The sequence below is a fragment of the Aquarana catesbeiana genome, linkage group LG05 (genome assembly GCF_042186555.1).
Source record: "Aquarana catesbeiana isolate 2022-GZ linkage group LG05, ASM4218655v1, whole genome shotgun sequence".
NCBI lineage: Eukaryota > Metazoa > Chordata > Amphibia > Anura > Ranidae > Aquarana > Aquarana catesbeiana.
In genome coordinates, this window is record NC_133328.1 from 211077470 (window position 1) to 211091759 (window position 14290).

Here is a 14290-nt window from a genome sequence, read left to right on the forward strand (position 1 = left end):
CATACTATCATCCCAGAGGGAGCAAAAATTTAACCACTTGGAAGAGGTGCTGTGGAATAACCTCCTAGCCACCTTTCCAGAGACTGCTAAGACCCCCTTTCATGGCCAAAGTGTCTTGGATCCTTGACTTGCTGAAAGTAGGAGCAACAGTGGCATTAGTTGCCTCAGTAGCACTTTAACATTGTTCTTTAGTATGCAAAATCCAGGCCAGGCTGCTGGAAGCAGTCTCAGGCAGGGACTTAACCATATGATCTCAGATTACCTGGGGTCCAGGGCACATGTGGACAACCTTCCAACCAAGGACCCCTTGACATCCAGGCTGGATTACTGACTGGAGCTTGCCCAGTATGCAATTGAGCTGTTGTCTTGCACTGTTCATTCAGAGAGGGTATTCAGTGCAGCGGTAGTTTTGTGATAGAGAAACGTATCCACCTGTTCGCTGACACAGTTAACCGGTTCAATTTAAAAAAAATAAATGAACCAGTCCTGAATCAGTAACGAATTCAAAACTCCTGCAGCTGATGATAATAAATACATTTATTCTTGGAACATTTTTATACCTTACAGCATTACCATCTTAAGCCACTGCTGTTGGCCTGCCACACCATCTCCTGTCACCATTACCAGTGCCTGAATATTTACAAACAATAATGATTCAATGCTACACCTAATTCATGAATTAGCAAATAAACAAAAAAAACTTCACATTCATCCAGTGTATAAATGCTATGTGTGATTAAACCACTCTATGTACAATCCACAAGGAATATGCAATAAAAATATATATAGATATAAACAACGTGCATATAAGAAAAAGTCCACATGAGTGTGCTCTTCCACCACAAGCTTAAATCCTTTAAATGCATGCTAATTCTTAGACAATCTTCATACCCTGTGTAACCACCACCAAAGGCCGATCACCTTAACTTTTGATCTATAGATACTAGGTCCAAAAACGCTTGTCCCTTTAAGAGCAGTATCTGGGTTGTATTTTCCTTTTACTGGTCCGTAGGGATGAGCCGAACACCCCCCTGTTCGGTTCGCACCAGAACTTGCGAACAGGCAAAAAATTAGTTCGAACACGCGGACACCGTTAAAGTCTATGGGACACAAACATGAATAATCAAAAGTGCTAATTTTAAAGGCTTATATGCAAGTTATTGTCATAAAAAGTGTTTGGGGACCTGGGTCCTGCCCCAGGGGACATGGATCAATGCAAAAAAAGTTTTAAAAACGGCCGTTTTTTCGGGAGCAGTGATTTTAATAAAGCTTAAAGTGAAGCAATAAAAGTGTAATATCCCTTTAAATTTCGTACCTGGGGTACGAAACCTAGTATGCCTGTAAAGGGGAGCATGTTTCTCGTGTTTAGAACAGTCTGACAGCAAAATGACATTTCAAAGGAAAAAAGTCATTTAAAACTACTCGCGGCTATAATAAATTGCCGGTCCGACAATACACATAAAAGTTCATTGATAAAAATGCCATGGGAATTCCCCACAGGGGAACCCCGAACCAAAATTAAAAAAAAAAATATGCATGGGGTCCCCCCAAAAATCCATACCAGATCCTTATCCGAGCACGCAACTTGGCAGGCCGCAGGAAAATAGGGGGGGGACGAGAGAGTGCCCCCCCTCCTGAACCGTACCAGGCCACATGCCCTTAACAGTGGGAGGGTGCTTTGGGGTAGCCCCCAAAACACCTTGTCCTCATGTTGATAGGAAGAAGGGCCTCATCCCCACAACCCTTGCCCGGTAGTTTTGGGGGTCTGCGGGTGGGGGGCTTATTGGAATCTGGAAGCCCCCTTTAACAAGGGGACCCCCAGATCCCAGCCCTCCCCCCTGTGTGAAATGGAAAGGGGGTACAAAAGTACCTCTATTATTTCACAAAAAAACTGTCAAAAATGTTAAAAATGACAAGAGACAGTTTTTGACAATTCCTTTATTTAAATGCTTCTTCTTTCTTCTATCTTCTTTCTTCTATCTTCTTTCTTCTATCTTCCTTAGTTTTCTCCCTCCATCTTCTTCTGGTTCTTCTGGTTCTTCTGGTTCTTCCTCTGGTGTTCTCATCCGGCATCTTCCTCCGCAGCGTCAGCATCTTCTTTCCTTCTTCTCCTTTGGCCGCTCCGCATCCATGATGGCATGGAGGGAGGCTCCCACTGTGTGATGCTTCTCCTCTTCTGACGGTTCTTAAATAACGTGGCATTTCCCGTGAAGTCAGAAGGGGGCGTGGTTATGTAACGGGTGACCCCGCCCCCTCTGACGTCACGGGGAATGCCACAGGGAAGTCCCCGTCAAGTCCCCGTGCGTCAGAGGGGGCGGAGACACTGGGTGACCCCGCCCCCCCTTATTTAAGAACCGTCAGAAGAGGAGAAGCGTCACACAACGGGAGCCTCCCTCCATGCCATAATGGATGCAGAGCGGCCCGAGGAGAAGAAGGAAAGAAGATGCTGACGCCGCGGAGGAAGATGCCAGACGAGAACACCGGAGGAAGAACCAGAAGAACCAGAAGAAGAAGAAGATGGAGGGAGAAAACGAAGGAAGATAGAAGAAAGAGGATAGAAGATAGAAGAAAGAAGATAGAAGAAAGAAGAAGCATTTAAATAAAGGAATTGTCAAAAACAGTTTCTTGTCATTTTTAACATTCTTGACAGTTTTTTTGTGGAATGGTAGGGGTACTTTTGTACCCCCTTACCATTTCACACAGGGGGAAGGGCTGGGATCTGGGGGTCCCCTTGTTAAAGGGGGCTTCCAGATTCCGATAAGCCCCCCGCCCGCAGACCCCCACAACCACCGGGCAAGGGTTGTGGGGATGAGGCCCTTGTCCCCATCAACATGGGAACAAAGTGTTTTGGGGGGCTACCCCAAAGCACCCTCCACAATGTTGAGGACATGTGGCCTGGTACGGTTTGGGGGGGTGCTCTCTTGTCCCCCCTCTTTTCCTGCGGCCTGTCAGGTTGCGTGCTCGGATAAGGGTCTGGTATGGATTTGATGGGGGGACCCCACGCCATTTTTAAAAAAAAATTTGGCACGGGGTTCCCCTTAAAATCCATACCAGACCTGAAGGGCCTGGTATGGAATTTAGGGGGACCCCCCCCCACGTCATTTTTTTAAAAATTTTGGTTTGGGGTTCCCCTGTGGGGAATTCCCATGCCATTTTTATCAATGAACTTTTATGTGTATTGTCGGACCGGCAATTCATTATAGCTGCGAGTAGTTTTAAATGACTTTTTTTCCTTTGAAATGTAATTTTGCTGTCAGACTGTTCTAAACACGGGAAACATGGGCCCATTTACAGGCATACTATAGACACCCCCCAGGTACGAAATTTAACCACTTCAATACAGTGCACTTACACCCCCTTCCTGCCCAGACCAATTTTCAGCTTTCGGCGCTCTCACACTTTGAATGACAATTACTCAGTCATGCAACACTGTACCCATATGAAATTAGCGTCCTTTTTTCACACAAATAGAGCTTTCTTTTGGTGGTATTTAATCACTAGTGGGTTTTTTATTTTTTGTGCTATAAATAAAAAAGACCGTAAATTTTGTGAAAAAAATGCCTTTTTCTTTGTTTCTGTCATAAAATTCAGCAAATTAGTAATTTTTCTTCATAAATTTTAGCCAAAATTTATACTGCTACATATCTTTGGTAAAAATAACCTAAATTAGTGTAAATTATTTGGTCTTTGTGAAAGTTATAGCGTCTACAAACTATGGTGCCAATCACTGAAAATTGATCACATCTGATCACACCTGATGTACTGATGGTCTATCTCATTTCTTGGGAAACTAACAAGTCAGAAAAGTACAAATACCCCCTAAATGACCCGTTTTAGAAAGTAGACATTCCAAGGTATTAAGTAAGTAGCATGGTGAATTTTTTTAAGTTGTAATTTTTTCCCACAATTCTTTGCAAAATGAAGATTTTTTTTTTTTTTTTTTACAAAATTGTCATATTAACAGGTCATTTCTCTCTCAGAGCATATGCATACAACAAATTACACCCCAAAATGCATTCTGCTACTCCTCCTGAGTATGGCGATACCACATGTGTGAGACTTTTACACAGCATGGCCACATACAAAGGCCCAACATTGAAGTAGCACCATCAGGCGATCTACGAGCATAAATGACACATCTCATTTCTCAACCACCTATTGCATTTTTGAAGGCCCTGGAGCACCAGGACAATGGAATTGCCCCCAAAATGACCCCATTTTGGAAAGCAAACACCCCAACGTATAATCTATGAGGCATAATGAGTCTTTTGAACGGTTCATTTTTTTCCAGAAGTTTTTGGAAAATGTGGAAAAAAATGAAAACGCATTTTTTTTACACAAAGTTGTCTATTTATCAGGTATTTCCAACACATAGCATGCACGTAGCAAAGATGACACCCCAAAATACATTTTGCTACTCCTCCTGAGTATAGCGATACCACATGTGTGAGACTTTTACACAGCGTGGCCACATACAAAGGCCCAACATTGAAGTAGCACCATCAGGCGATCTACGAGCATAAATGACACATCTCATTTCTCAACCACCTATTGCATTTTTGAAGACCCTGGAGCACCAGGACAATGGAATTGCCCCCAAAATGACCCCATTTTGGAAAGCAAACACCCCAACGTATAATCTATGAGGCATAATGAGTCTTTTGAACGGTTCATTTTTTTCCAGAAGTTTTTGGAAAATGTGGAAAAAAATGAAAACGCATTTTTTTTTACACAAAGTTGTCCATTTATCAGATATTTCCAACACATAGCATGTATGTAGCAAAGATGACACCCCAAAATACATTATGCTACTCCTCCTGAGTATAGTGATACCACATGTGTGAGACTTTTACACAGCGTGGCCACATACAAAGGCCCAACATTGAAGTAGCACCATCAGGCGATCTACGAGCATAAATGACACATCTCATTTCTCAACCACCTATTGCATTTTTGAAGGCCCTGGAGCACCAGGACAATGGAATTGCCCCCAAAATGACCCCATTTTGGAAAGCAAACACCCCAACGTATAATCTATGAGGCATAATGAGTCTTTTGAACAGTTCATTTTTTTCCAGAAGTTTTTAAAAAATGTGGAAAAAAATGAAAATGCATTTTTTTTACACAAAGTTGTCCATTTATCAGATATTTCCAACACATAGCATGTACGTAGCAAAGATGACACCCCAAAATACATTCTGCTACTCCTTCTGAGTATAGCGATACCACATGTGTGAGACTTTTACACAGCGTGGCCACATACAAAGGCCCAACGTTGAAGTAGCACCATCAGGCGATCTACGAGCATAAATGACATATATAATTTCCTGGCAACCTATCATTTTGGCTTTTCAATGGAACCTTGTCTTCTTTGTACCTCAATTGCAGTGTCGTCATGGATGGTGGACATCATGTGCACATCCCTCTTATCCTTCCACCTCAAGGCCAGCACTTCGTTGCATCTCAATGATGCTCTTTCCCCCTTTGCAGCTTTTTGTTCGCTAAAGATTGTGGGAAGCCCTTTCTATTTTTTCCGGAGGTTCCACAGGCCAGGGTTTTTGCAATGTATAAGTGTTTGAAAAGGGGCAGGCTCGTGTAAAAGTTGTCAACGTAAATGTGATATCCTTTGTTTAGAAGTGGGTATGCCAGGTCCCATACAATCTTTCCAGCTGTGCCCATGTAGGCCGGGCACTCAGAGGGCTGGAGCTGGTAATCTTTTCCTTCATATATGCGGAGCGCATACAAATATCCCGTGGCTCTCTCACATAGTTTGTATAACTTTACTCCGTATCTGGCCCTTTTGCTAGGAATATACTGCTTTATTCCTAGCCGGCCTGAAAAGGATACCAGGGACTCATCAACGCAAATATTCTGATCGGGGACATAGAGTTCTGCAAATTGTTGGGAAAATAAATTTATCAGTGGGCGAATCTTGTATAACTTGTCGTAATTTGGATGATTGTGGGGAGGGCACTGGGTGTAGTCGCTGAAGTGAAGAAAGCGCATTATCATCTTGTATCGGGACCTGGACATTAGGGCAGAATAAATGGGCATATTGTGGATAGGGTTGGTGGACCAATAGGCATGTCCTTTTTTTTTGTAATCCCCATGTTTAGGGTGAGGCCCATAAACACTTTGAAATCCTTCAAATTCAGATCTCTCCACTCAAAAGGACGGGCATAGGATGATTGGGGGTTGTTGGCAATATATTGCTGGGCATACAAAATTGTCTGGTCCACAATAAATTGCAGCAAGAAAGAAATCAATCTCTGAGAAATTTTGGGTGTTGGTCTGCACACCTGGCAGTGCTGTGAACGGGGGAATAATTGGTGATGCCGAGTTGGAAGGCAGCCATGTTGGGTTGGCAAGACCATCTGGCATGTATGTAGAGGCCCTGGCTTTTAGGGGGTGTGACACTCCAGTAGTTGGATTGGAATTTCCTGTGCTGGTACTCAGGCGTGATGTGGCAGGACTGGTACTGGGTCTGGGCATTTGTTCTTGGGGCCTATCGCCGGCGACAGCGCTGGTACTGGGCATTTGTTCCCGGGGCCTAACGCTGGCGGCAGCGCTGGTACTAGGCCTGGGAATTTGTTCCTGGGGCCTATTGGTGGTGGCAGCGCTGGTACTGGGCCTGGGAATATAATCCTGGTTTCCAGAGTGCCGTGCCCTTTTGGGAGGGACCCATTCTTCCTCCGAATCATTTGCAGATTCACTATTTGGTTCAAATGCCGAATTTGATTCAGAATCCGAATTGGAATCTGATGAGAACTCCCCGTTGCTCTCTTCGGTCATGGAGAGGATCTGGAATGCCTCCTCACTGCTGTATACTCTTTTGGACATGACGCGGTGTGACAGGTGGCGGGTGACAGTCACTGATGGGCTGTGCGATGGGTGGCAGCTAACGTTCACTGATCGGTGATGCCGGTGTGACAGGCGATGGTCACTGATGGGTGACAGGCCACGGACAGTGAGGGGTGATGGGTCACGGCTGGCGGTCACTAAAGGGTGACAGGTGATCGTGATGGCTGACGGTCACTGATGGGTAACAGGTGATGGGTAACGGGTGATGGCTGGCGGTCACTGATGGGTGATGGGTGATGGTTGGCGGTCACTGATGGGTGACGGGTGATGGCTGGCGGTCACTGATGGGTGACGGGTGATGACTGGCGGTCACTGATGGGTGACAGCTAGTGGTCACTGATGGGTGACAGGTGATGGCTTGCGGTCACTGATGGGTGACGGGTGATGGCTGTCGGTCACTGATGGGTGATGGCTGGCGGTCACTGATGGGTGATGGGTGAAGGCTGGCAGTCACTGATGGGTGACGGGTGATGGCTGGCGGTCACTGATGGGTGACGGGTGATGGCTGGCGGTCACTGATGGGTGACGGGTGATGGCTGGCGGTCACTGATGGGTGACAGGTGATGGCTGGCGGTCACTGATGGGTGACGGGTGATGGCTGATGGGTGACAGGTGATGGCTGGCGGTCACTGATGGGTGACGGGTGATGGCTGATGGGTGACGGGTGACAGGTGCACCGCTGATGGTCACTGATTTGTGACGGGTGACAGGTGCACCGCTGACGGTCACTGATTTGTGACGGGTGACAGGTGCACCGCTGACGGTCACTGATGGCAGTCCCTTATGTGACAGGTGCACTTTATTGGGTGACTGTGGTGACTGTTGGGTGACAGATGACAATTCGGGGGGGATGGGACAGGTGTGGTGTTTGTGCAGACACTACAGAACACAGATCGGTAACTCACTGCTTCTGGCTCTTCTCTCCTCACACTGAAAACGGTGTGTGAGGAGAGAAGAGCTGGTAACAGCTAGTTACCGCTTTGTGTTTACATTTATGATCGGCTGTGAATGGATCACAGTCGATCACATGGATAAACAGCCAGCCAATGGCTGTTTACCGGCGTCGGTGACGAGTAGTGTTCCCGGGAACACTTCGCCACCGACGTGCACGCGCAGCGCGCTTGCGATCGCGCGCATGCGCCATGCACAATGGGGTGGACCTATCTGTGATCGGCCGTGACGTCATCACAACCGATCACGTGGTAAACAGCCATGTCCAATGGCTGTTCACCCCCCTCGGTGGTGAGCGGTGTCTCCGTGACACGCCGCCACCAAAGGAACAGGGATGCGCGCACACGATCATGCGCATTCCCTGTTTAAATGGGAGGACGTCATATGACGCCCTCCTGCAATGAGAGCCGCGCCGCCTGGCAGTCGGCAAGCGGTTAAAGGGATATTACACTTTTATTGTTTCACTTTAAGCATTATTAAAATCACTGCTCCCGAAAAAACGTCCGTTTTAAAACTTTTTTTTGCATTGATCCTTGTCCCCTGGGGCAGGACCCAGGTCCCCAAACACTTTTAATGACAATACCATGCATATAAGCCTTTAAAATTAGCACTTTTGATTTCTCCCATAGACATTTAAAGGGTGTTCCGCGGTTTTCGAATTTGCCGCAAATACACCCCAAATTGTTCGCTGTTCGGCGAACTGGCGAACAGCTGATGTTCGAGTTGAACATGAGTTTGACTCGAACTCAAAGCTCATCCCTACTGGTCCGTATTCACCTAATGATACTCGGCCTTATCATTCTAGGAAGCTTTTATTACTCTGTCCCCAGAGGTTCTAGCACATCTCTCTCTGGGTGATCTATCAGTGTGTCTGCTGTTTCCTCTGTATTTTCCTGTCTGTCCTTTGTACACCTATCTGTATTATTCTGTCTGTCTGTCATACAGGTGAATACAGGCCAGGAGGACCAGGAAGAAGATAGAGGAAAATACACCTCAGATACTATGGGTCAAAAGTTGATGTGAGCAGCCATTGGTGGTGGACTTTTTCTTATATGCACATTGTTAAATATATGTATATAATTTATTATTGCATATTCCTTTTGGATTGTACATGAAATGATTTGATCACACATTGAATGTATACACTGGATGAATGTGAAGATTGTATTTGTTTATTTGCTAATTCATGAATTTACACACAGGTGTAGCACTGAATCATTATTGTTTGAAAATATTCTGACATTTGGAAGTGTGTGGTACTCTTTTAAATTCTAGCGACAGCACTTTATCAGTTTATTTATTTACTTTCTTATATTGGTGTGCACAGGGCTTTCCTTTGTTTGTGCATTACCAGTGCCTGCCACAATTACCAGCTCTGCTCTGCAGTGCTGCTTACCTGCCACCATTACCATCTGCTGCCACTGCTGCCTGCCTGCCACCACTACCATCTTGTGCTACCTCTGCCCTGTTCTAGTGTCCCAGCACTGCAAACCTGGCACATTTTTCTGCAGATGAGCCTCAACTGCAAAATTTTTGTTATTTCTGCAGGGTCAATTATGTGTGGCGCCTCGGAATTTCTGAACGCCAAGAACGTGGTGACGTACAGCACGTATGACAAGACTATAAAAGGGCAGTTCAGTACCAAGCGCGGCACCCTTTGGGCTCCTTTTGTTATTCTCGTGTTAGTAAAAGTTTGGTGAGAGACGATTCGTGCTTTTGCAGACTTGTGGTTTTCAGATTCTGCTGTTCAGTTTGTGCTTGTGGGTTTGTATCTGGTCTTTAGTGCGTGCAGTGAGTTACCATTGACTTGTCATTGTGTTCTTGTCCGTTCGTTACTGATTTTCAGGTCGCTCTTCACAGGCCTTGCTGTTCTTCAGTGCGTTCTGTTACTTCGTTCTGAGCAGCCGACCGTTTTTTAGCCATGTTGCGTGTACGTACTCATCGTAGAGTTTGTGCTGTGCAGGGGCTTGGTGTTGGAGTTCTTACTTTGACACAAGCCAAGTCCATGAACAGGGCGAGGAGGAGTTCATGGACCAAGAATTGGTTGCTCCAGCATGACTAATTCTGTCACATGCCTTTGCTCCATGAGATCTGTGAGAATAATCCTGACGATTTCAGGAACTTTCTCCGGATGACGGATCACCCTTTGTTGGCTTTGCTGACCCCTTATATCAGCAGGCAGGATACCTGCATGAGGCAAGCCATCACTGCGGAGCAGAGGCTAGTTGACACCCTGCGATACTTGGCGACAGGGAGAAGCCTGCAGGACCTTAAGTTCTCGACAGGCATCTCCCCCCAGGCTCTGGGGGTCATTATCCCGGAGACCTGTTCTGCCATCATCCAGGACCTGCAGAAGGAGTATATTAAGGTAAGATTTTTATCCTTTAACATCACATTTAATTGTATTTAATGTTTGATAATGTAATGTATTTCTTTCCTCATTCCCTAATTACAATGATTGTAATATGCTGTGAATGCCCCCTTTGTCCTCATGCATGCTGGAAATTAAAAAAAATGTTTTTGTCCTTCATACATATTTGCCTTCACTTACCTCCCCAGCATGCTCTCCTGGGCCTATATCCACCTTGTCTACTCAATTAACAATGCATTTTGTCAGCTCCATAGTAGTGCTTTACCCTAAACACCTCCTAAAATGTGTTAAAATGTGATTTGTGCTTGAAATTCAGGCAGATTTTTTTTTTTTGGGTCCCAAAATCATTTGCAACCCTCCCTCCCCCGAACTGCTAACTCAGCTGATACCAATCCTCTATCTATCCTCAATCCTCTATCTGCTGACTTTGCCAAACCCATACACACTATACCCACATCTTTTGTGGTCATATTTATGGATGAATTCCCCAAAGCATGTAGTGCAAGAGTCTGCCTGAATACTTTCAAATGGTAATGTTAAAAGTTTTTGTATCCTATTATTATCTTGATAGGTAATAGCAGAATGTAAAAATGTGCTAAAATGTGTACAGTGTGTATTTATCTCTTTGTATTATGACACTTCTTACCTGTCCAGTGGGCTGCCAGTAGTGTAAGTAAGGAGGGGCAGGCCAAAGTAAAACACATTATTTAGGCATTCATCTCTCAATGAAGTGGAGAGGGTTACCTGGCCAAAACATCCCCTCCCCCCTAAAATTTTTAAAATGGCCCATGAGAGGGGGTGAGGAATCTGATAAGTGGACCTTATACCTTTGTCTTTAAATACTCCCTAAAATAAATGTTATACTGATGTTGGCCAAGAATGTTTGTGTCTAATCTGCTTTCCATGTTTATGTGCAAAATGATTAATTTATTTTTCTTGTTTGACTCCACAGTTTCCTTCCAACCCACAGGAATGGCAGACTGTGGCCTCAAACTTTGCCCAGCAGTGGGAATTTCCTAACTGCGGAGGGGCAATTGATGGGAAAAACGTCCACATCGTCCCACCACCCAACTTGGGGTCATACTATTACAACTACAAGGGGTTCAATAGTATTGTGATGTTGGCAGTAGTGTTGGCTACTTATGAGTTCCTGTATGTGGACATGGGGAAGATGGTGGAGTCATCGCCCAGATGGAGTTCTACAGGCGTCTCCAGAATGGCAGCTTGGGCTTGCCACCTCCAGAAGACAATGCGGAAGGACTCCCATTCTTCTTCGTTGCGGATGAAGCGTTTGCACTGGGGGACCATCTTATGCGGCCATTCCCTATGAGAACCCTCACCTCGGACCAGAGGGTTTTTAATTACCGGCTGGCCAGAGCCAGAAGAGTGGTGGAGAACATGTTTGAACATGTTTGGAATAATGGCCAGTCGGTTCCGTCTATTTCTTACACCGATACACATGACGGAATATAAACTCAATCACATCATCCTGGCTTGCTGTGTTCTCCACAACTTTTTAAGGAGAAATTCTGTGAACTATGCTGGCTCAGTTTGGCCTGAAGCCGGAATTAATATAAATGAACCAAACCTGATGGCACTTGAAGCTGGCCGTCCTGGCTTGCCCCCCCAGAGTGCCCGCGAGGTCCGTCTAGGATACATGGAATACTTTGCGGGTAGGGGGGCCATCGATATGCCAGACAATGTCTGAGATATTTTTTTAAAAAAAATATATTTTAAACTGAACAAATATTTGCTTAGATTTACTGCTTGGCTTTCTTTTAGCTGACCATGTCCGAAATTTGGGGAGTCCTAAAAATGGCGTGATTGTGTAAAATTAGAAAGCACTGTTGGGTGTTATTTACTAAAGGAAAATATACTTTGCACTACAAGTGCACTTGAGACGGCACTGAAACTGCACTTGTAGTGCAAAGCGGATTTGCCTTTAGTAAATAACCCCCATTGCCACTGAAAACACCAACTTTACAACAAAAAAATGCTTTTGAACATTGAAAGAAGAAGCCACACATTGTTGATTCTCAGTCTTTTTAATCAAAGCACAATCACATGTGCATTTCTAAAAGGTTTTTAAAACAAACCAACATGTTTTGTTGTATAACAATTTTTTAGGTCACATTAGAAAGTCGAAATTGCCTTTTAAGGTAAAACAGGCATGTTTAAAACCAACAAGAAATACACAACTCTGGAACTTACAAAGTTCAACATTAGTAGAAATTGAAGGCAATATCAGACATGAGTATTTATAAACTGTGCATAAGATAAAAAAGAACCGTGCTGGAAAAATAAACCAAAAAGCAGCAGTAAACAGTGCGACAACACAAAAAGTCCAATATAAATTATTAAACTGCGCTAAAAAATAAATGTCCAAAAACATTTAAATATGGGCATCAGACAAAGACACTACAGATCTCCCAAACACCATAATGTATGAAAAGCATGTGAAAGATCAAATGAGGTGCCCAACCACAGTATAGGTGGATGGCTTAAAACCCAGCCCGGGCCTTTTAGATGTAGAAAATACTTCCGCTCTGTCCAGACTCAGGTCACCGTTCCATCAGTATATATATATACCAGAAGGAGAGAAAGACAAGAAAAACTGGCCATAGTGTAGTATGTCTGAATATCACATGTGGACCTTTAGTTGCAACAAACACCCTGATGTGCATGTAAAACAAAGGTGATAACCCAACCACCGTAGCTGTAGAACGTGCTTACCAACTTGCAAGCTTTTAAACGCAGATGGCTCAAAACCCAACTGGGAATCAAAAAGGATGGTAATAGAAAGTAAGGAAATTTGCCCACTGTATCCAGGGGATCCGTTTCCTCAGTGTGTAACCCAGAAAGGAAATAAACTGGCCATAGTGTAATACATCCAAAAACCACTTTAATAAATAAAGTATTGCACTTACAATTTAAAAGGTAATTTCACGTAGTTGCATATAAAAAACACCGGCCGGCATAACAAACATCAAGCAGAGCCCTTCCTCCTCCTCCGGTCATGTGGTAGCATCACTACGTTGCTTGGAAGTGGGGTACAATTGTCTGTTTTGTCTGAGTTCCAATATTTTTTTCCTTTGTCAAGCTTGAATACTTACCTGTTTTGTGCAAGCTTCACAGATGGAGACACCCCTATAGTATACACTGGAGCACCTGTGTGGGGCCCCTAATAAAAAGGGTGTTCTAGTGTCCCACACTAGTGCTCCAGCGTCCAGATGTGTAAACAGCTGCTGAGTGTCCTCTCCTTACACAGAATCTATTTTGAATTTTATTCTAGTTACAAACCCATCTAGACAACAAACTTATTTTAAGAGAAGTAGGCCAGAAAAAATTTATTGAAATGCATCTGGACAAAACATGGTGTTTTATTGGCCGAATGAACAATGCTTCCTATGAACGAATAATGTTTCCATGAACATGAAAGTTGCCATTTTAAACTGTACAACAGTATAAAGAAAAGCACATGGAGCAGCACGAACGTAATAAAAATAGAGAATAGGAACACAGGATAACTACTTACTTTTTTGCAGCACTCTCCTGATCCTTCTATATTGATCGTGCTCCCTTAATTTGAGGTCCAACCACCGCTTCCTCAGTTGATCCTTGGATCGCCGTACCCCAAAACTCTTCTGCAGACTCTTCACAACTTTAGTCATGATCTTGGCCTTTCTGACATTGGGGTTGGGGTAAGGTCCATACTTCCCATCATAGTCGGCTCTCTTCAGTATGTCGACCATCTCCAACATCTCAACAAAGGACATATTTGATGCCTTAAATCGTCTCCTCCGGGATCATGGCATTTCTGGCTCCGGGCTTTCCTGCTCCTCGTTGCTGTAATTAGTACGCACCTGCTCTGTCTCCGCCATGTGCTCTTCCCCACTGCGCTGAACGAGAAGGGGCGGGGAATAGAATAGAAAGAACGTCAGGGGCGGGCAGAGTTTCACGCATGCGTAGTGTATATAAAGCGTAACACGCGTGTGTAGTACGTACGATCTGTGAGTGGAGGAAGGAGTATCGGAAGCGCCGATCATGATAAAGAAGTTACCATTTAAACTTGGGCCTATACTGCTTAGAGATTGAGGCCTATATTGG

At 44.5% G+C, this 14290-nt stretch overlaps 1 protein-coding gene across 5 annotated transcripts in view; it reads left to right on the forward strand.

Moving 5' to 3' along the window:
- The window catches only part of SUGCT (succinyl-CoA:glutarate-CoA transferase), a 1840030-nt gene that overhangs the window by 1575396 nt on the left and 250344 nt on the right, over positions 1-14290 (forward strand). The window contains exon 14 of one of the 5 annotated variants that reach the window (XM_073630534.1): positions 8758-8808. The exons of the other annotated variants lie outside the window; for them this stretch is intronic. Within the exon in view, the coding sequence (XP_073486635.1) occupies positions 8758-8792 (35 nt within the window). The 3' untranslated portion in view covers positions 8793-8808. Of the gene's footprint in view, positions 1-8757; positions 8809-14290 lie in introns of those variants that run through there. 5 annotated transcript variants of the gene reach the window in all.